This window comes from Carassius gibelio, chromosome A5 (assembly GCF_023724105.1).
Source record: "Carassius gibelio isolate Cgi1373 ecotype wild population from Czech Republic chromosome A5, carGib1.2-hapl.c, whole genome shotgun sequence".
Classification (NCBI taxonomy): domain Eukaryota; kingdom Metazoa; phylum Chordata; class Actinopteri; order Cypriniformes; family Cyprinidae; genus Carassius; species Carassius gibelio.
Window position 1 is genome coordinate 34,621,599 of NC_068375.1, and position 23,702 is coordinate 34,645,300.

The following is a 23,702-nucleotide window of genomic DNA, read 5'->3' on the forward strand; positions in this document are numbered from 1 at the left end:
TCTAATTTTCTGATATCCTGAATTTGGGATTTTCCTTAAGTTGTCAGCTATAAACATCAAAATTAAAAGAAATAAACATTGTGTAATGAATGAACATAATATAAAAGTTTCACTTTTTGAATGGAATTAGTGAAATCAACTTTTTATGATATTGTAAGTATATGACCAGCAACGGTGTATTGATTTATATTTTTTTAGAAAAAGCATGGGACTTTTTTTTTTTTCTACCTATTGCTCGTTGTAAAATCATAAAACCGCCAGCATGTGGCGCCAGTGGACGCTTCTTTAATCTGCAGCTGCATCAATCAGCAGAAAAAGGCGTTCAGAATAAATAATCTGTGCTCCGACAAAACACGCTATTCCCTGCTCCAAGGTGGAAAACCCTTCCGACTCTCTCGTTTTGCATACGTGTCCCAGTATTTTTACAATATAGTCGAACATACTCAAGGCTTTCGTGACAAACCTCGCAGTATGTGGATGTAGACAGTGGGGAGGTCATGAATCTGGCAGGCGTGGTCGTAGGCTGGTCCATCCTGCAATAAATGTCAAAAAAAGAGGGGATGCGTAGGTCTAGGGAAACAGACCCCAAACGCTACCATTCATACTGGAAAACAAGCCCAACTATCGATTTATACGTTCATGCTGCTGTTTTGACTCATTGCATTGCAGATCCAAAGCGTCCGTGTGCGTAAAGGACAAAGAGGAGAAGATGTTGTAAGGTAAGCATCTCTTGCCTCATTTCATTTTCCATAACTCTTTCAGTCAAAATCTTAGATTTCCAAAGATTTAATCGGTACATGAAGGACATTTGGACTCCACGCATCTATCACATTCATGTTGACGGTACGGTTTATGTGATGCCGGATTGCAATGATATTGAGGGAGTACACGAATATAATCCAAAATTCGTTACACCATGATCGGAAAGAGTAGAGAGGTTTTAAAAACTCAAAATGCCTCCGGATTGCGTTAGTAGATTAGATTAAATGGACACTACATTTTCATGCACTAATGTTATTAAAACGTACTGTATTTTATTAATCCGAGGCCCTAGAGCCTTGATGTACGAAGGCATGATTCTTCAACTTTCAGACGCCATGATATTGGCTCTCATGTAGACTTTCTTATTTTTTATTATTATTAAAAAAAAATTCCCTCATATTGGAGTACCATGTCCACGATTATATCGTTTGTGGTGTTTTGGGTTTATGCTTTGCATCCCGACATGGCCCCTTCAACATCCTTGAGTTCTTCCAGAGCGGGCTCTTGTACCGATGGCCGGAGGCTGAGCCCCGCGCTGCTGGTGGTGCTGATGCAGGCTCGTGTTGTTGCTAGGCAGCCGCGTGCAGGCCCTACCGAGCAAGAACCTCGCGCAAAAGGACCGACACGACGCGTTTAATAATACTTAATCAATGAATGGACATATAACTGACTCTATTATGCTTTGTTGGTATCATTCTATGTTAAATGCTGCCTTTGTCAGCAGCTGTTAGATCTACCCCCTCCGAGCAGTTCAGAGGGTGGTGTTTTGCTGTGGAAGAGGTGGGCGTGACACATGAGTCTTTCCCGCTGGAAAATGAGCCTTAGAGATTTAAGAAAAACGGCACACTTCATTTATGTGCAACAAGACTTAATGGATATTATCATAATGTATTCATTAAATTTGCTTTTTTTTTCTCCTTTCTTTCTCTCCATGAGGTTCTTGCAGGGGTGATGGAATTATTTGAAAGGGGTGGGTGGGTGAATGGGTTGTTATTGAGGGAGTTGGGGTTATGTGACAGAAGTGCCTCTGCAGTGGCTATACACAGTCTTATGCTGCCCATAGCTAACACAATGCCTTTATAAAGCAATTACAATACTATACGGTCTGAGCAGGCATAATTAAGTTTATCTTTTGTGGCATTGCTTGCATCTTTACACTGAAATTTGTGCAAGTACTGAGCAGCCTTAATTTGGCGTTGTGAAGATGCCTTTTAGATTTTAGACTCTTTTCTATACAGATTTTAACCATGTTAAAGATAAATTTAAAAAGTCAGTGAACCCTCAGAATGATTCTGAAACTGATATTTTGTTGTGTGTGTGTGTGTAGATTTAGTATGGAACTGGGATTAAAACTCCAAACATGGGATTAAAATTTCAAACAACTTGCACAGAAATTGTGTTTTTATTCTTTGATGAAAATGCATTATTTTCCACTTCAAGATTTGGTTTAAAATCACACATGCATTTTATTTTATTTTTTGTGTGTGTGGGTCACTGCATGCTCAGTACATTATGCAGAAGTTAATGCACCCAGGACAACACATTAACTTGATTATAAGATTCATCTCAAATCAATCCAACATCACTTTAACCATTATACATCTCTCTCATATACATCTTGCTTTCTCCCCACTTCCTACAAGCATTAAGGTCTCTCAGTGGGGGTGAAAGCCCTTATCCGCTCAGAAAAACTGTTTCAGACTGATCAATGTGCAACAGGCTGATGTACCTGTCTTTCATCCCTTCTCAGCTTGACCTCAAAATCCTGCTGTAGCAGAACCCAGAGCTGTATAAGTTTTTGAGCATTTTTCAGATTGAAGTGTAGGTTCACGATAAGAATGCAGACTAAGGATAGATCACTGTTCTCGCAGAGGGACATGATTAATTTGGATCCACTAGAGTGGAAAGCCGAGCTTGAAACCAATCCAGGGACAGCACAGGGCTGAGCCAGTTTAGTGTCTGGATCCAAAGGGGCCCCACTCATTATAGAGTCTCCCCAGAGAGAGGACCTTTTAGTGGGGGTCCCAGAGCACCTGAGCCCTGTCAGACCACCAAACACAAAGATACTGTGACTGCAAGTGTTTTAACTCAGACACTTTGGTATGTCAGTGCTGTAGTTCACATGCTAATTAATCTTGTTCCAAAGAAAAAAACGAAAACTGACAATAAAATAAAAGATGATTAAAAAATTAGTTTTTCTATTTGAAACTTTCTATTTGTAAAAGAGTCTAAAATATTTTTTTTTTTTTTTTTTTTGCCTGCTTTATTATTCATCAGATGAAAATCTGAGGTGTAAGGCTGATTGTAATAGCCTCAACAACACTAATAATTGTTTTCAATCATACTGTATTTACGTTCCAAATTCAGACTACTGCTGAGTCACTGAAGCCAATGGGCTGTTCAAGCAAACAGAGCTTTGTTTTGAAAGCACCACACAACTGAAGTCTACACTTTTGAGAATTGAACCCATATGAGCATCTTACTTCTAATTGCCTCACAGATAAAACCTGGATAAGATAAATTGTTTAACACAAAAGAAAATTGCATCACCTTTTAAACTCATAAATTCAGACAAACTAGATTTTTCAGTTCAGGTGATGTTTCTAGTTCACTGCCCTCATTTTTTTTCCTCCATGCTGAAGGAACATTTAAGTTCTGTATGTGAATGTAAGTAGGATTTCTAGAAATAAAAGATATTCAGGTGTATGGTCTTAGATTATGTGCCATCAACCATCTGTTATACATCCTGGAACAGTAATAATATAACTCTAGTCAATGTTAGTCTTGATACAAAAGGCTTTTCTATGTGTAATATCTTAAATCGAGCCTCCTCAAGCAAACTAATCTATCACATTTGCTATTGCACATAAAGAAGTAGCCACTACATGCTTGTTGTTTGGATATATGACAGTTATTGCAGCTTCCACGTGACTTTGGGTGTGGTGTGAAGAAATACTTATCTTGTATTTGCAGGCCTGTCTGTGTGCATTTGCACGTGTGTCTATTATTAATATGCAAACATGCCTATACTGTATGTCCTCATGCACATATGTGTAAAATAAAACTCTTGCATGATGTGCATAAGGATCTTTAATTAATATAACTGAATAATTTACATATTGTATTTCTTTTTTTTTGTTTGCTCCCTTCCAGCCATCTTGCTTGCTCCTGCTTTGCCTATCTTTTTTCTTTTTATCTGTTTTCTTTCTATCCTCCTCCTCCTATTTCCCACACTGGGAAAAAGAAGATGAGTAGAACTCCCACCCCTAAAGGGACTCCGGTCCAGCACAGTCCTGTAGATGGGGAGTGTCTGGAGGGAGAAATGATCCAGTCTCCCCAGCAGTCAACGCCATCCAGCGGCCTCAAGAAACGAATTTCCAGTCTTCTGCAAAGCCCTGTGAGTAATAAAGTGTGAGCTGATAAGTGAAGCTCATATATTTGCCTTTGAGAATTGACTCAGATTTGTGTTTATATCCTTGTGGGCTAGATGAGTGCAACGCTGATCATCTACGTTTTCAGTGGCTTTGATTCCATAAGATTTTTTCCCCCATTAGTGTTTTCCATAGGGGTTCAAAAAAGCAAAAAATAATTAAATAAAATTCTGAGTAAAGAGAATGAAAATCTGAACAAAAAAATGAAGTACTCAATAAAAAAGATAACATTATTTTGATTATGTAATTTGCAGTTAATAATAAAAATAAACATTTTCCATTTGATGAGATATATTTTTACTAATATTTCAATGATAATATATAAATACAATTGAGTATTTTAGTAGATTATTATTATAAAAAAGATGACTAATACTATTATTATTATCTATCAAACATCTAATATGTGAAAATCCCCCCCAAAAAAAGAGAGAGAGAAATAAACTACTCAGTTGAATCACCGTAACTTCAGTTTAATATTGCCACAGTCATGGACTTGTGTTATCCCTATTTGGTCAAGTTCCATTCCTCGTTTTGTTAATTAATTAATCCCCACCTGTTTCCATTCCCCTCATTACTTTCCTTGTGTTTTAAAACCCCTGTCTTTTTGGTTCCTTTTTGTTCGCTATTGATGTTAAATTCTGATGGATGTTAAGGCCCCTTACACACGGAGACGTGTTTCTGTGAATACGCACAAATTTTTTATCGGATAGGCGTTTCGTCCACACGGATCCGGCGTTTTCATAAGGTGAAACCGCTATTTTTGGAAACCGAGACCCAGAGTGGATAAATTTAAAAACGCCGTCTTTGCGTTTTCGTCTGGACGGCTAATCCGTATATTTTCTGAAACATTGACGTCATCAGCCCACATCTCCCCCCTAGTCCGACACCTCTACGTCACGTAACAGCAACAAAAACATGAACAAACACTGAACGATTGTCTTTTTATTAACTAACATTAACACAGATTAATAAATGTATTGTTCCATGTTCGTTTGTGTACCACGCGCAAGGTTTATGAGCATAGTCCAAGTCTTCTTCTCGGTTTTTAGTCTATCTCTGAGGCAGAATTACAGCGCCACATACTGGTCTGGCATGTATACTACATCATTATGCGGTTTCGTGTGGACGCGGATATTTCTTGAGACGAGGAAAAAAAAGATCGGATTGGGGTAAGCTCCGTCTCCGTGTGGACGGGGCCTAAGTTCTAATGTTTGAAGATTTGTGTTGGATGTGCCCTTATTCTCCTATGATCATTCAAATAACTCTTTATAGCGATATCCATCATTGTGCGCCTTGATTTGCAGAGCAGCACATGTGACAAATATAAAACAGTCTTTATAAGTAATTCGGGTCATTTGGACAGTTTGAATGGTTTACATGATGTGGGTGTTAATGGTATTAATCATAGTGTACAAAAATATATGGCCAATGCTCCACAAGAAAAGACAGAACTAATATAAATTGTCTTACTTTGTAGCTTTGGCGTACAATTGTTGGAAGACTGATTCTTTGCGCCTTCATTAATAGACCTCCCAAACTCAATAATGAGTTCATCCACCATTTTTCTAAGTTTTCTGTCTGGACTAGTGTCTCACTGTGAAAAACATTTGGGATTATAATGTGCATATATGTAGCCCATCAAAGCCACTGGTTAATGAATTTCTTTTCTCTCAGTCTTTTAATTTAATACAACATGTTCTGGTCTTACTCATAAGAGAGGTCACACATTAGATCTTGTGTTGTCATATGGTTTTTCTGTATCTAATTTAGAGGTTTCAGATATGGGCATCTCCGATCATTATTCACTGGTATCTGATGCTGTTTGTTCTTTTGTCCACCTAACCTCTTCTCAGAATTCATATTATGCTAGGACTATTAAGTCTTCAACTGCTAATTCTTTTTTGGAAATCTATTCATCACGTTTTAATGACACTGTCACAGGTGGGGATGATATTGGATTGCTGGTTGAAGCTTGTAATAAGTGTGTACTTGTGCTTTAATTTAAAAAAGTAAAGGAGTCTTTCAACCTTGGTTAAGCAGTATCACCTGTTCTCTCAGACAAGAGTGTAGGAGAGCAGAATGCAATTTTAAGAGAGATAAAACATTTAAAATTTAATTTGAGATGTCAAATAAATTACTGCCTTCTGATAGTTAAACAGTAAAGGATGTGAAAATGAAATTCATCTCAAGGGTATTCCGATAATGTGAATCAACCGAAAGTAATGAAGAGATTTTAGTGTTTTTTTTTTACTAAATTGAGAAGGTCAGAAGTGCAATTGCACCTTCACATTCCCTTTGTGCTCTACTTAAAGTTACTAATGATATCCTATTATCGTAGGATTCAGGATCACATGTTGTTTTAGTTTTTTTTTTATATCAAATTGCTGCTTTTGATACAACTTACCATAAGATTCTTCTTAATCGCTTGGAGTGTTGGGTTCGTTAAGTGGTTTGCATTATAATTAAAGGACAGGACAGTTGCAATGTAGTTAGGTGACTTTACTTCTATATCTGCTCCTTTACTATGTGGAGTTCCACAGGGATCGATTTTGGGGCCGCTGTTGTTATTTTTGTATATGCTTCCTTTGGGCACCATTTTTTAGTCTTACCATTGTTATGCCAATGATCTTCAGTTTTATTTTCCTGTGTGGTTAAATGAATCATGCTCTTTGGACAAAGTGCATTAATGCTTTAGTGACATTAAGCTCTGGCTCTCTAACATCTTCAATTAAATGAGAGCAAGACTGATTGTAGGTTCCTCTGTCACCTACCTTTGCTGGTCAGCTACAGTAGGTTCACTTTCCTCAAAGCTTGATGATCATGTTAAGACTGTAGGGGTAATTTTGGATTCATCACTTATTTTTCATAAATTGTGCTAGATAGATAAATTAGCTTTGTTTGAATTTAAAGATAATACATAAGCAGTTTAAGAGTATAGGAAGAGTTGCAATTAATATTATTAATAATAATAATAATGATAAATATTATATATTTGCTGTTATATTTTAAAATATGTATCCGAGCTCCTGCTATTTATGTTTTGAATGTTTTATATATTACCACCATCAATACATTTACTCTACAGAGAAAATGAATTGGGTTTATACTTCCAGTATCCTGCTTTTGTGCTATAATAGGAATGATATAAGTAGGGCGTAAGAAGTAAACCAGCATTCAAGTGGCTGCTATAAGCTTTCAAAACCTCACTTAAACAGATCTCCCATCCGCAGAGGACCCACATTGGTTTGCCTCCTTGTATTCGCCTGTTCTGTCCACCCTTTAATGTCCTGCCTCCAATCCCTATGTCCTCTTTCCCCTTCCCCCTCATTAGGTTCCCAAAGATATGATTATCTCCACAGCTCAGATATAATCTGCCCTGAATCACCACGGACAGCTGCAGCTGTAGAGAGAAAGATAGAGAGAGAGCGGGGAGGAGAAAACATTAAGAGTGCAGGGAGTTTTAGGTGTTGGTGCAAAGAATAAAAACACTCAGTATGGAGGGAACGTGTTGAATTAAGGACAGAACTGAAGAGGTCAATTGTTTTTCTTTCTCTGTTGTGGACTGTACTGGATCCTGTAACTCGAAAATTCTTCCAGCTTTTTTGTGTCGTATGTTCACAGAAGTATTGTTTTATCTGGGTTTTATGTCTGTTATACTGTGTTTATGTGTGCTGCATTCGATTGTTAAATATGTGGCTGATTGGCATCATTTATTGCTTTATTTAAAACTTATACAACATTTTTTATTCTTGTATAATTATTTCAGTACTTACAAGGTCAAACTGAATTTATATTGCTCAAACATTGTAGTTGGTGTTAATTACAAACTTTCTTATAAGCTCCTGTTCTTCAATAATAAACATCTGCAAATAATTCAGTCTGAACTGGTTAACGCAAATTATTCAAAAATTCCATTCAGAATTTCTGAAGTATATTTCAGTCTATTGACAGTTTTTTGGAAACTTTTGTCTGTTTAAGAACTTTTTTAGAAGATTAAACTTTAGTGTTTCCTTCAGTTATTATTGCATATACATTTAGCAGTTTATAGCTACATTTACTAAAAACTGTCATGGTATTTGTTGATAATCACTGAAAACAGATGGATCGACTGTATGGCGGTGTTTCATGTACATATCAAAAGCCTCAAAGTTAAACTTGTGAAACTTTAATACTGTTTTTGGTTTTTAAGGAAATGCTAATTTGGTTACAGTATTCATTACAAGTTTTTAAGAAATCAATAGTTTTATTCAGCAAGGGTGTGTTAAATTGATTTAAAACAAATTATCAAAACTCACGGTAAAATCAAATAAATGATGTTCATTAAAAATATATCTATCCCAGTTTCCACAAAAATATTAAGCAGCTCAACTGTTTTCAACTTTTAAAATGAGCACGAAATCAACAAATTAGATTGATTTCTGAAGCATCATGTGACACTGAAGATGACAAATTTACACCTAAAATGCTGCTACAAATAAAGCAAAAGGCACATGGATGGTTGTTAAATAACACATCCATGTGCATGTGCCTTTTGCTTTATTTGTGTACTAGTGCATTGTGTAGCTGAGTACTGAATCTTATTTGTATGTTTTAGTCCTTTAGAGAGGAGCTGGATGTGCTGATTCAGGAGCAGATGAAGAAAGAAGGAAGTTCCTCCAATATGTGGGCTCTCAGACAGATCGCAGACTTCATGGCAACTCACGGATCTCCAGCCTCGCTGCCCATCACTCAATCCAGTACGTAACACATGCAGTCATTTGCCTAGTTATGATTTACAAATGATTTACTCAGAAGGTTGTTCTGCTTGTATTTCATAGATAAAGCCTGATGTATTGATATAAATACTGCACATCCTTCTCTGCTTAGTGATCTCATTCACTTGTAAAATCATGTGGATTATTCTCTATATAGTATTTGCCCAATGAGAGTTTTTTGGAAACTTTTTTTTGTCAAAATCAATAAAATCATAAAAGTATTTTTATTATTTTATCTCACAAATCTTGCATTGTGACTTTACATCTAGAAATTCTGAGTTAATGTCCTGCAATTTTTTTTCTGTCACGAAAAATAAAAGTTAATTTAATAACACTTTTTTTTGTGTTTTTTTTGTTTTTTTGGGTGTGTGTGTGTTTGCAGGTTTATATCTCACTATTCAGACTTCTCAGAATTAAGAATTAAATTCTTAATTCTGAGTTTTATATCTTACAATTCTGAATTGCAAGAAAAAGTCAGAGTTGTGAGATATCATCTCAGAATTGCAGAGTGGGGGTTAAGAAATGTGAGATTAAAAAGTCGCAATTACTTATTTTTTTAATCATGTGACAAAAGCAAGCTTCCATGGAGTTTTACTTTTATACAACATTCATTCATATATCATTACTGTTCAGTTCAGACACTTTTACATAAGAGTTTTAGTTTCAAACATAATAAATTTAAAGGGTTCGTTCACCCCAAAATGAAAATGATGTCATTACTTACACACCCTCATGTCGTTCCAAACCCGTAAAACCTTCGTTCATCTTCAGAACACAAATGAAGATATTTTTGATGAAATCAGAGCACTATGTAACCCTCCATAGACAGCAACACAACTGAAATGTTCCCAGGTCCAGAAACATAGTAAATACATCGGTAAAACAGTCCATGTGACATCAGTGGCTCAACATCAGTTTTGAGATGCTACGAGAATACTTTTTTATACGTAATACATAATCTGTGTAATATGCGTTGTTTACACGTAGGGAAAAGTATGTAATACTTCTCTAACTGTATTGTAATAATCTCTAAAATGGCAAAAGACGTAACTCAGGGGAGAAGAATGGTTGAGTAAATTATGTTATTGCACAAAAAAGTATTCTCGTCACATGGACTGTTTTACGGATGTATTTACTAAGTTTCTGGACCTGGGTTCAGTACCGTTTCTGTCTTTGGAGATAGCTCTCCAATTTTATCAAAAATATCTTAAATTGTGTTCTGAAGATGAACGGAGGTCTTACAGGTGTGGAATGATATGAGGGTGAGTCATTATTAATGACATAATTTTCATTTTGGGATGAACTAACCCTTTAATTTATAAAGTAAATTCACTTGTGCTTTTCAAAATTGAGCTGTTTTTCTGTCTTTCATGAAAATGTTTTTTGAGGTTAAATAACCTGATGTATGTCACACCACTTAAACTGCAGTAGTGCTGCTCTTTTTATGCAAAGTCCTTCATTACTTGTCACTTTCACTGACACACACTTGTGCTGTTTGTCTTGGTGCACATTCCCTGCACAGCCGTTACCATGGTGAGCCCCATTAACGATCTGCACGGATGGGAGCCCGGCTCCATGGTGAAGGGGGAGAGACTTATGCGCTGCAAGCTGGCTAGTGTTCACCGTCTGGTGGATCTGTACGGCTGGGCCCAGCTGGCCAGCACGTGCCTCACAGTAAGGAAACACAACCCTTTAAACCTTCTGTCAGTGTGTCAAGAATCCTGAAAAGTGCTCCATGTTCACTACTGATCAGACAACTTTTATCTGTCAGCCTGACTGATTTAACAGAATGAAGAATGAAGGTTGAAAATACATGTTTTTGAAAGAAGTCATGCTCACCAATGCAGCATTTATTTGCAGTTATATCAAAAATACAGTATAGACCGTATTGTTACAATTTGAAATGTTTTCTATTTTTCTATATTTTAAACTGTAATTTAGTCCTGTGATGCAAAGCTGTATTTTCAGCATCATTATATTACTATTAGAAGTATTACTAATATTATTATCATCAATGTTAAAAACAGGTGTACTGCTTAGTATGTTTAAATAAACCATGATACATTTAATTTTCAGGATTTTTTGATGAATAGAAAATTTAAAAGAACAGTATTTATTTAAAATATATATTTTTTTTTACATTTTTAAATGTTTTTAAATGTCACTTTTGATCAATTTAGTCTTTGCGGAATACAATTATTTATTTATTTCGAAATATATATACATATTTTAATCCAAACTTTTGAGTGGTAGTGTATGTGTCTTCTTAACCTGTTATGTAACTCAAGCTTATGATGAAAAAAAAAAATAGGATCACTTCTGAGGCACATTAAGCTGAATTTTTTTTTTTTTTTTTTTTTTTTTTGCATGTACTTTAGCATACTTATTCATATTTCCTATGCTAAGTCCACACGAATTTGAGTATTTTTAAATCCTAATAGGAAGTGTTTTTATTTTTATTTTTTATCAAGTCTGCTAAATAAGGTTGCTGGTTTGATTTTCACCAGAAGTATAAAAATCTGAACTCTTAAAGGGATAGTTCCCTCAAATATAAAGGGATTATTTTCCTCTGTGGAACATAAACAGAGAAATTAAGTGTTTTCTTCCTTACAAGTTTATTATTCAAATGTGACTAAAACAACAATGACAGCAACATAAAAGTAAGGACTTTACGCTATAGTCCAAATATAGCTTTGTGTGAAACACTGACAGAAATAGAAGTCAATATCTCTTAAAATCTTATCTAAATCTGCACAGGTTTGACAGAATATGAGAATGAGTAAGAGATGGCAGATTTGAATGGGTGTACTAACCGTTTAACCACAGGTTGCTTTAGGGAGATAGTTCCTGTAAGCATACTGTGAGTTGCTTTAGATAAAAGCGTCTCTTTCTTTCTGCAGATGCGTGTTAGTAAAGAGCAGGAACATTTCCTCGTGCTGCCGGATGGTCTGGCCTACGGGGAGGTGACTGCCTCCAGTCTGGTGAGACTCTGTCTCTGTCTGTCCTCTCATGTCTTGCAACATGGCTCTCTATGACAGTCATTCACTGGCCTAAAGCATTCAAATGAAGGTCACTAGAAAAAGAAAGGTGTGACTGTGTGTCGTATTTGCTGATAAAATGGAAAGATTCAGCATGTTCTGGACATATTTTGTACATTGTTGCAAAAATGAGGCACTAGAAGTTGTTACTCATGAAAATATTTCTCGTCTTCATGCATTTGTACAAACTGCGTCAGAAATGGTAATTTTGTAACAAGAAACAATGCAGTTTACAGTTAAAGAGAAAATGCAATAATTAAAAAAAATTTATTATACTTTTTGTATTAAATAGAAATTATTGGAATTATTATTTACATTTTTTATCAAATGTATATATTAAAACATGATGGAAAAGTAGTAAATGATGCAGTTGGATCAAATTTTTCAAGTGAAAGCTTGATTAAAGCATGTACTCTCTGTGATGTCCAGGTGAAGGTGAATATTCTCGGGGAGGTGGTAGAGAAAGGCAGCACTACTCTGGGAGTGGATCTGTCTGCATTCAGCTTGCACTCTGCCATCTATTCAGCTCGACCGGACGTCCGCTGCCTGCTGCACCTCCACACTCCAGCCATAGCTGCGGTACGGCACATGTTTGACAAAAACATCTAAACAAATAAGTTTAGTAATAATATTAAGTTAAATTTTCAACTTTAAATTATTTAATTTAAATGTCATTTATCCATCCATCCATTGTTTATAACCCAGGTTTGTGAAGCAGATAAATGAAGAGTAGTTTATCTTACCTTACTCATCTTCTCCCCCAGCATCGCAAAACGCATAAAAGTAAATTATTTTATATTTTATTTTATTGTACCCCATGTTTGTGAAACATGCAAACTACTTGTATTTATGTTTGTTTATTTTTATTTATTCATTTTGTATTTATCCCTGGTTTGTGACCAATAAATTATAAATATATACATTCATTACTAATATTTATTTTATTTTATTACTATTTTTTATGTACTTGTTTATTCTGAGATCCAGTCTTCCACTGATGGCAAAAATATGTATTATTATAGTATTAAAAATAATAATAATAATTATTATTATTATTATATTATTTAGAAACTCAAATTACCTACAGACCTGAGAGCTGTCAAATGTTCAAGTTTTAAAGGGGTCATCCGATGCTACATGCACTCTTACAAGTTGTTTGAACTGAAATGTGTGTTGGCAGTGTGTGTACACATTCACCATATAATGATAAAGACCCACCTAGTGTTATTTTTTTAATCTATTAAAACGTTTACCCCTTTCTCAAATCAAACCGACCTCAGATGCCTGTCTTTGTGACATCACCCAGACAGGCCCCTCCCACGATAGTTTGAGTGACGTTGGCGTTTCAGCATAGATTGTACTGTCGTCTTTCCTTAGACCTGCCCTGAGCTGATCAGTACTCCATTGTTGAGCAGATGTAGACAAGAATGTCTCCTAAGAGATTGAGGTGTTCATTTACTCCCGACATCTGAGCCGCTGAAGATGAAGTGGATTACGTTTATTTTTGAAAGGAATGTAACCTAATTTACATAAATGCGTCTATTTTCTAGCTTCACTAACCAGTTAAAGGTTGTTTTTTTTTATGAATATTTGCAAATCGCCTTTCCTAATAATATTCTAATTAGCAAGTTTCATGATGAATGCTGCTAAAGCAAAAAGTCCCTCAGAGAGCGCCTCGCAAGAGAGGGGCGGAGTCAGCATAGCTCATTAACATTTAAAGGAAAATGTTGCAAAACGGCTTGCTCTAAAAGAGCGGTGTTTTTTATGCTACCATTTAGACATTTTAACAAAAATGTGTTACAGACTTTTCATTAAGACCCTAAAGAATCATATCAACCTGTGGAAAATGGGCATCCGATGACCTCTTTAAAATGCTTTAGCTAGCACTTTGGCTGCCATTAATACATACTGCCATTAATCATAATTTGTGAGCTCACCACTATTAATCTTTCGTGTAGGTATCAGCCATGAAATGTGGCCTTCTACCGCTATCCCATGAGGCTTTGCTGGTGGGCGAGGTAGCTTATTATGACTATAATGGAGTGATGGAGGCAGAAGAGGACAGAGTGGAACTCCAGAAGAGCCTCGGCCCTACATGCAAGGTTAGATCCTAGATTACAGACACAGATTATAGGTAGTAAATATCCTGCTCCCTCAGAACGTGATGATGTGAGGCTCTCAAGGTGGATAATGGGTTGATGAAGCATTCTTCTACAGGTGCTGGTATTGAGGAACCATGGAATCGTGGCCCTGGGAGATTCAGTGGAGGAGGCCTTTTACACAATGTACCACATCCAGACCGCCTGTCAAATACAGGTAAGAAAAAATGACAGCCCTTGCTGTGAGGGCAAAACATGGGAGAGTAGACTAGTTGGAAAGTAGGACAGAGTTAGTGAGAGTGAAGAGAGACAATACTCAGTCAACAGAAACACAAAATAGAACCATTGAAAGTCGTATTTGTTGTATAAATATTAGTATAACTATGTATATTATAATATAAATGTTTTTAATAAATATACACTACCTTTCAAAGTGTAGAGGTTGTTTAGATTTTAATGTATTTGATTGGAAAAATACAGGTTAAAAACAGTGAAATATTATTACAATTTAAAATAACTTTTTTCTACTTTAATATATTCTTAAAATGTAATTTATTCCTGTGATGCATAGGTACATTTTCAGCATCATTACTGCAGTCTTAGTGTCACATGATCCTTCAGAAAAATATTAATATGATTCTTATTATTGCCAGTGCTGCTTAATATTTATGTGGAAACCATGATACATTTATTTCACGATTATTTGTTTAAAATAACAGTTTTAATTTGAAATAGAAATCTTTTTTAACATTATAAAAGTCTTTACTGCCATGTTTTATCCATTTAATGTGCCCTTGCTGAATAAAAGTATTAATTTCCTTAAAAATGATCTTACTGACCACAAACTTTTTATACATTTTTATAGTTTGCTTTGCTATTTAATCGGCTGCTTATAGTGTGATTGTGTAGAGTGAAAATACCAATGTAAAGCATTGCAATGTCTTATTGCTGATATCTGTATACTAATAACTATAATGGTTTGAATCTACTAATTTGACCAAATTGCACATGGTAAATCTGCTTCAGCAATCTGATTCAAAAATTTTAATCATTCCATGAATGACTGAAGAGGTCATGGAAAAGTCATGACAATCCATTGGTCAAAAGTCATGTGAACCATGAGAGAAGGGAGTCTGAAAAGTGAAAAAAGTGCTGAGGGTGAAAAGTTGATTTGTTGGCAGAATGCAAATTGTTCATGCTGCAGTGTTGTACTGTCCTGGCAGGTGGCAGCACTGTGCAGCGCTGGAGGGGAACAAAACCTAATCATGCTGGACCGCAACATTCACAGGCCAGTCGCCACAGGCACTGTGGGTTGGGCCGGATCCACCTTCGGCCCCATGCACAAGAGCAGGCTGGGAGAACATGAGTTTGAAGCATTGATGAGGACGCTGGACAATCTGGTTAGTCTAAAAATGTAGCCAATCTAGACCAGAGCTGTTTACCTCATTGTGAGTTTATTACTATTAGACTTGACATTTGAACATTTGGTCATCATTCATTATAGGGTTACCGTACAGGATACGCCTACCGCTTCCCAGTGCTGCTGGAGCGCTCCAGAACCAGGAGAGAGGTGGAGGTTCCTGCCACCGTCACGTCATTTTCCTTTCACGAGGACGGGGTTCAGCCTCATCCCCGACTCCATCCCCATGCCCAGAGACAACAGCAGAAGACTAGATGGCTGAACACCCCAAATCTCTATCAAAAAGTCAGCCAGGACCAGGCCAGTCCGGGACATCGGACCACGGTGAGAGAGAATTTATGGAACTTGAGTATGGATGATATTGTACTACAAGAGGAGTTAGGGGTAGGATTCCTATAATTTCGTAATTAAATGGTAAATGGACTGCATTTATATAGCGCTTTCAACAGACCACATGGCCATACAAAACACTTTACAATTTGCCTCACATTCACCCATTCACACACCGATGGCGATGTCAGCCATGCAAGGCGCATCAAGCTCGTCAGGAGCGTTTTAGATTATGAAAATGTTAATAATGAGATCTTATTAGCAAGTCATGCTTCTTAATGTCTCCAGATCTGTTTCAATGAAGAATCCCCTTCAAGCCATCCAAGATGTAAATCAGTTTGATTACATTTTTGGCTAATTTCAATTTTTGGGTGAGCTATTCTTAGCAACCACCCAAAAAGAAAAACCGATAACAGTTTCCCAACAATGTGGTGGTGAGTTTTGCGAAAGCATTAGTCACATTTTCTTCTGAAAATGTGAGACAGAAGTTGCCAGTATCATTTCAGTGTTGTATTTTTGAATGACTAAGCCTGTGAGTGTGTTGCAGTTGAAAAAATAGACTTACTGTGAATCATAGGATATTATTGGTAGAATAATGGCGTATTTTGTTACATCGCTGTGAGAGCGCTACTGTTTCGCTGTCTCTACCATGTTCCACCCACCTCCCTTACTCCTTCTCTGCAATGCAGGGGAGATCTTTTATTGTCTTAAAGATCACTGCAGTGCTTGCAATGCCCTCTGCTGGTTATTTTCTGGATCTGTTTGATATTTCCCTATCAGATTTCCCCTTAATTGTCTGCTTTTTAACAGCAGAGTGTCTTCCTGGAATGATTGACATGCTTTCAATCAAGCAGCTGAATTCCTTCTGTATTGATTTTTTCTCTTTTAGTGGCAGAAGACAGAGGAAAACACACAGGGCAGTGGAAAGGCTATTAAGATTGAGAATCCAAACCAGTTTGTCCCTCTGTTCACCAACCCAAAGGAGGTGCTTGAGACTAGAAATAAGGTACAGTAAGCTTCTCTGACGTTGGGATTTAACATCTGTATTGAAACTGCAGATTTTATTGATGTAAAAAGATGTAATTTTTTTTTTTTTGCAACAACACATGAAATTTGAGCAAATACACTACAGATGCTGATTAAAAATACAGTGAAACATGAAATATTATTATGATATTAAAACTATTTTCAATTTGTATATATTTTTACATTTTCTTTTATTCCTATGATGGCAAAGCTGAATTTCCAGCATCATTACTCCAGTGTCATATATGATCCTTAAGAAATCATTCTAACATGCTGATTTGCTCAAGAAACATTGATTATTATTATCAGTGTTGAGAACAGTTGTGCTGCTTAATATTTTTGTGGAAACCATGATATCTTTTTTTCAGGGGCCCAAACCTTTCCAGAGAAAAAGACGTTTTATCATAATCAGTTGCTACCGTTAGTTGTTGCTGCATGTCTGTTCAGACTACCAACAGAACTGAGAGCAGATTTCAATTACTATTGCACAGAATGACAGTCTTACCAACAGTGAGAGACAGTGTTTGTAGTGGCAGAAGTGTTCCAACATGTCTTTCAGTTTCACCATCAGGACCAAGATGACAGTGAAGGGAGGAGGGAATAGTCCCACGGAAAGGAGAAAGCTCAAAAGATGTAGAGAGAGAGAGAGAGAAAACCAAAAGAAAAAACTGAACACTAACTGCCTCTTTGATAAGTAATATTTAAATTATATGCTTGAATATGCATAAATTACATTTGCACCCTGACAGGGTCATTTGCAGTAACGGGGACATCGCCCTGTCACCCCCTGCAGCATGCTTCTGTGCAAGGTGCTGCCCCAAAAGCTGCTTTTCTCGACTTCCTCAGCCAGATCTTTGAGAACCTTCCGAAGGCTTGCTGCAGACACTCCCAGATATCTCATCAGGTGGTCAGCTGATGTCCCTACGAAGCCACATCATTAATTTTATGCTCAAAAGAAAGCCAAACATTGAGCGGCAGTATCACTGAAGGAGTCAACCTGCACTAATGCAAAAATTAGCAAATGCTTTAGAGGGGGGGTGAAATGCTCATTTTCACTCAATATCCTGTTAATCTTGAGTACCTATAGAGTAGTACTGCATCCTTCATAACTCCAAAAAGTCTTTAGTTTTAATATATTCATAAGAGAAAGATAGTCTGTACCGATTTTCCCCGGAAAAACACGAGCGCCTGGAGGCGTGTGGGCAGAGCTAAAGAATCAAGAGCGCCAGTAGGCTTTTGCGTTGAGAGCGTTTGGAAGCTGTGACATTACCGTGAGGAGAAAAAACATCCAAAACAAACCATGGCTAACAGTCAGATTCAGCCGTTTATTTATGATCCAGAATCAGATCCCGAGGCTGAAACTGAACGAGAGCAGCAGCAGCAACGACTCGCTCTGAGCGGGGCTCGAACCCGGGTCTCTGGCATGGGAGGCGGACGCACTAACAAGGAGGCAGAGATATTTGAAGCAGTTTTACTCACCGCCTGTGGTTCCAACACACGATCGTGACCCTTTTTTGTTTGGGATTGCATCATCCTTAAGAAATAAACGATACGCAAATCCGTCGTCAAACTGGGCCATGTTTGTAAAACAAGCATCTTCGAAATGCAAGGAACAAACACAAACACTTGCACAACTTCGTTGAAGCTCTGTAAAAATAAACTCCATCCACTGGTCCCTTAATGCTGTTTTTTTTTTTTTTTTTGGTAATCTGTCCAGGGTTGTCTTGCCCTCGCAACCAAAAACACACTTCTTTTGTGACATTTCGCGACGCTCTTGCTCTGATCAGTGAATGTCTGTGCTCAGCCTCTCAGTGCTCTGCTATACGGGAGCACGCGCTCTTCCGGCAGACGTGACCTAGGACCCATATAAGGAAATTCCGCTCCATCTACGTCACACAGAGCCCTACTCGAAAAAAACTTTCCAAAACTTGTGACAAACCGGAAGGAGTATTTGTGGAACAGAAATACTCCTTCAATCGTACAACTTAATTTTTGAAACTTTGTCCATGTTTAGCATGGGAATCCAACTCTTTAACAGTGTAAAAAACTCAGTATGCATGAAATAGCATTTCACTCCCCCCTTTAAAAGAGGGTGTTTTGTTTCGTGTTTTTTTCTTCTTCTGTGAAATGGTCAAGCTTGTGCGAACACACAAAGTCAAACCATACAACACATTTATTCTTTGCATCAGTTAGGGGTCTCTTCTTTGAACATTGTGTCTGTAAAGTATGAAAAATGTCAAGCTTGGCAAAATAAAAGCCAAAGAGTAAAACACAGTTATGCATCACATTAGTTATGATTCTCTTCTATGAACACTGTGCTGTTTGTATTTCAGATAAGAGAGCAGAATCGTCAGGACATGAAGACAGCTGGACCTCGGTCTCAGGTGTTAGCCAGTGTCATCACAGACAACAGTCCACCGGTAAGATAACAGAATTTCATTTAGTTCATATATACACATGTCTACATTATGACAAAATAATTATAAAAAACTTCTTTAAAATAAGATACATTTATCATTTATCAGATTTTTCTTATCCCATTAGCAAATACTTTTTCTAGTTTAAGCATAAATCTAACAAATTTGCTGAATTTTTATTTTAATTTTTACTTTATTTTGTGAATGTGTGTAGATTATTTAACTTTTTTGTAGGCTACTAATGAAGAAAAATATTTTTACAATATGAACTTAGAAATTACATAATATTCAAGTCAGTTTTAATTAATAAAATAAGCATACCCTATACTTATTTGTTGTGAGCACATTTCATTTATCAAATCCATTTCTAAATGATTTTGCTTTTGAGCACGAGTTGATTATGTGAACATGATCGTTGGGCTTCCAGTCTCCAGAGGCTGTGGAGCCTCCAGCCACACTGGAACCAGAGACTCCAAACCCCTTCAATGAGCTGACGGATCAGGAGCTGGAGGAGTACCGCAAGGAGGTGCAGCGCAAACAACACGGCCAGCAGGACGGTACGAGATGACCAGATGTAGTTTAGTCCCTCATTCTCTTTTTGTAACCCACTGATTTCTAGCCTAAGTATTGATGTTTTATTGATTTTCCCAATGGACTAAACACCCACTGTCTTCCAGACAAATATTGATTTGATGTCACTTTGCTACTGAATACCAGATTTTTATAATCTACTCTTAAAAATGAACATTTGGAAAAAAATATATTTTAATTCAGAAAATACAGAATGCATGTATTTAATCCTTTTACGTGTGCCTTGAAAATAAATTAAAGTTGAATTGATTTTCAATATCTTTCCAGAAATCACTAGCTTGAGGTTTTGTGTCCTGACATCATTTCTTCATGATTCAGCACCAGAGCACTGATTTTTCTCCACTGTGACTGTGTATTTTTGAGCCTGACAACCTTCCTACACACACTAAAATCCCAAAACCCCTTTACAGTTACTAACATTGTTGGGGAAGTTAATCGCCAAGCTACAGACTGTAATGATTTAAAGTAGTTAAACCATAGTTAAGATGGATAGGCAGGGTACAACAGTAAGTACAGGCTACATTTCTTTTCAAATGTTTGGGGTCAGTAAGATTAAAAAAAATTTCTTAAGCATTTATTTGATAATAAAAAATATAGTAAAATCAGTAATATTGTGAAATATTATTCCAATTTAAAATAACTATTTTCTATTTTAATATATTTTTAAACATTATTTATTTCTGTGATGACAAAGCTGAATTTTCAGAATCATTACTCCAGTCTTCACATCGTCCTTCAGAAATCTTATTATAATTAAAACTAATTGTAATATGCTGATTTGTTGCTCAAGAAACATTTCTTATTATTAGCAATGTTGAAAACAGTCGTCCTGCTTAATGTTTTTGTGGAAACCTGGGTACACTTTAAAATCAGGGTTCACCGACAAAACAAAGTTCAGAAAAACTTTCAACATCATAAATGTCATTACCTTTACTTTTGATCAATTTAATGTACCATCGTTGAGTAAAAGTCTTAATGAAAGCAAAAAATAAATCTAGCTGACTCCAAACTTTTGAATCCTATTGTATGTTATTTTCTGCCAGTATTTTTCTGGTAAAAAAACAATAATTATCTCAATTTGTGTATTAAACACTGTGATAAACAACAGCATTTACCTAAATATGTATTATTACTGTATTTAAATGACATGAAGGGACTTTTGTGAACACTTAGGCAAGGCAAGTTTATTTATATAGCACATTTCGTACACAATGGTAATTCAAAGTGCTTTACATAAAAGAAAGTAAAATAATCATGAAGAAAAAAAAATAACAAAAATAAAACAAGCAATTTTAAAACTTTTAAAATGATTAAAACATTAAAAACTTACTGAAATCAGCTGAGCTACTGTCCCTCTGCTAAATATAGCGCTGCTATTTTTTTATTTTTTATAAATTACTCCCCAACAATGGTTATTACTCACTATACACCTCCACCTTATTTCCCTATATTTCTGTTTCCTCTCTTCTTCTTATTCCCCCCACCCTGATGTTGTGTAAAAGGTGTGGAGGAGGTGGTGAATGACTCGGGGACTTCCCCAACTACCTCCCCCAAAAAGACCCCACCATCAGGTGAGACCCGGTGGTGCATGTGAACAAGACATTGCAGAAACACTTGTATGGTCCCATCAGCTGATCTGTGCTTTGCATCATCAACTTCTGGTTGACAACCCCTGTTACGAAATGAAACATTAAAAAAATAGTGATTGATTGTTTTTTTGTTTTTGTTTTTTTTTATCCATAATATGGGCTCAAGTATATCAATGCTGATTGCTTTTATAATCTGGTATCAGTAAATCTAGCCATTAATGGAAAAGGTCACCCAAAAATCACTGGACTGTCATGTCATTTCAAAAGCATATATTAAAATGACATGATTTGGTGAAATTTAGCATTACCTCACTTGCTCACCAATGGATCCTCTGCAGTGAATGGGTGCCGTCAGAATGATAGTCCAAACCACTGATAAAAACATAAGTAACCACTCCAGTCCATTAGCTGTTGTCTTGTGTAGTGAAAAGCTGCATGTTTGCAAGAAAGAAAAAAAAACATCAAGACATTTTTAACTTTAACTTGGCATTTTAGCCATCATTTTGAAGTTAAAAATATCTTATTGACACTGGATTTGTACGGATTACTTGTGGATTATTCAGATGGACTCTCATTCTGACGGCACCCATTCACTGCAGAGGATCCATTTGGTGAGCAAATTCTGAGCAAATTTTCATTTTTGGGAGAACTATTCATTTAAGGGTGGGGGGTATTATTCAGTAACATGGGATGTCTGTATTCAAGTCTGTGTCAGTGTTTTCATGTTTTTGTTTTTATGTGACATATTTTCAACTCTGTACTGTGGCCTCCATCTGTCTTCACACCTTTGTGCTTCTCTGTCTGTCCCTGTATTATAATTTGTAGGACAATCGTTTGGTACTGAGCTCTTGTCTCACTAGTGAGTATATAGAAACCGAGACATTGCACACAACTTGAATGAGCATGAACTGTAATGTCATAGCAGCTGCTTCTGTTCCATCCCTAAGCATCTTGACAAATGCTTAACTGCTTTTTTTCTTTTCTTCTTTCATTGTTTCTATGGTACTATTTCTTTTCTGTTTTTATTTAAATCGCATTTACATACAGATGGAAAAATCACAGATGCTGTGCAGAACGATAAAGGCGATGAAAAGAAACAGCAGGAGGAGCTAGAAAAACAAATGAAGGCCCTGTCCACTACTGACACTTCAGAAACCACACCGGTCCCACTCACTGCCCCGACTAACAAGCCTGCAGGCAACACCCCAGAGGGCTCACCTTCCAAATCGCCATCGAAGAAAAAAAAGAAGTTCAAAGCCCCTTGTTTTCTAAAGAAAAGCAAGAAACAAAAAGAGAAAGCAGAATCTTGAACTCTCACAGACGCGTTCTCCAAGTGTTCTTTACTAATACTTTCACATGCATCCACACCTACATCTTCACATCCAGTCAGACTCACTGTGTATCCATGTACTGACCTCTACATGATGCCATACGAGTTTTTGATTATGGTTTTGTGACTTGAAACATGTTTTCGGCACACTCTGTCCACGCAGATGCAAATTTCACAATGCTTCACTGATGCACATTAAAATGTGACACTTCCCCTTGATTTAAAATGAATTGCACTTAGTAGATGTATAGAAAAAAGAATGTGGCATTGAGTAAGCATTGATTGTTCATGTCTATCGATTCTGATTGTTACTCATTATCATGTTTATATAATTATATCTGGCATAACTGTTCTAAAATATTTTTTTTAACTACCACAAACATCTACATCTCATTTTGTTATGAATAGCAGGGATAAACTAATTGAAAATGCACCATTCACTGGAAATCATGTTTGCAATGGCTTGCAAATAATACATGTCAAAAGGCCAAAATAAGCAAGATCGTGGCTTGTAGCTGCAAAGAAAATCCAAATTTAAATGCATGACTTGTTTTTTTGTTTTTTTTTATGTATGCTGGAGACTTCTTTGCAGTTGTAATTATTTTTATGATCATTCACTGTTATTTAAATGTTTTTGTGTGTATATTAGCTGGTTTGTAAACTGAATTCCATGTCAATATTAGAATGTAAAATGCTAGGATCGGATGCACCATTCATTAAAGATCACATCCATGTAAGATTGTTGTAGTCTGTTTCTTTGGGGTGGATTTCAAAGCAATAGCTTCCTTGTGATTGAAAATAAAAATGACTTTTTCCACCGATTTTTTCTAATTGAAAAAACGTTGCTGTGTTCGAGTACAAATATGTTGCAAGCAGTTCATATTTGCTGTTAAAATATCTCAGAAGCATTTA

General features: G+C 36.4%; 1 protein-coding gene across 8 annotated transcripts; it reads left to right on the plus strand.

The window, feature by feature from the left end:
- The first annotated feature begins 406 nt into the window (after positions 1-406).
- add2 (adducin 2 (beta)) lies at positions 407-23,527 on the plus strand. Of its 8 annotated transcripts, XM_052596966.1 has the most exons (16): positions 413-719; positions 3,916-4,159; positions 8,791-8,932; positions 10,473-10,624; positions 11,851-11,931; positions 12,418-12,567; positions 13,947-14,090; positions 14,206-14,304; positions 15,311-15,487; positions 15,592-15,831; positions 16,727-16,843; positions 19,197-19,283; positions 19,708-19,837; positions 21,374-21,442; positions 22,286-22,319; positions 22,508-23,527. In XM_052596966.1, coding segments are annotated over exons 2-16 (1,773 nt in total). In that variant the 5' UTR covers positions 413-719; positions 3,916-4,009; the 3' UTR covers positions 22,509-23,527. The 8 variants fall into 8 exon arrangements, with proteins under 8 accessions (XP_052452911.1, XP_052452907.1, XP_052452912.1 ...); XM_052596951.1 differs by lacking the exon at positions 22,286-22,319 and having other exon boundaries at positions 407-719; positions 22,523-23,527; XM_052596947.1 differs by lacking the exon at positions 22,286-22,319 and having other exon boundaries at positions 408-719.
- Positions 23,528-23,702: the final 175 nt, after the last annotated feature.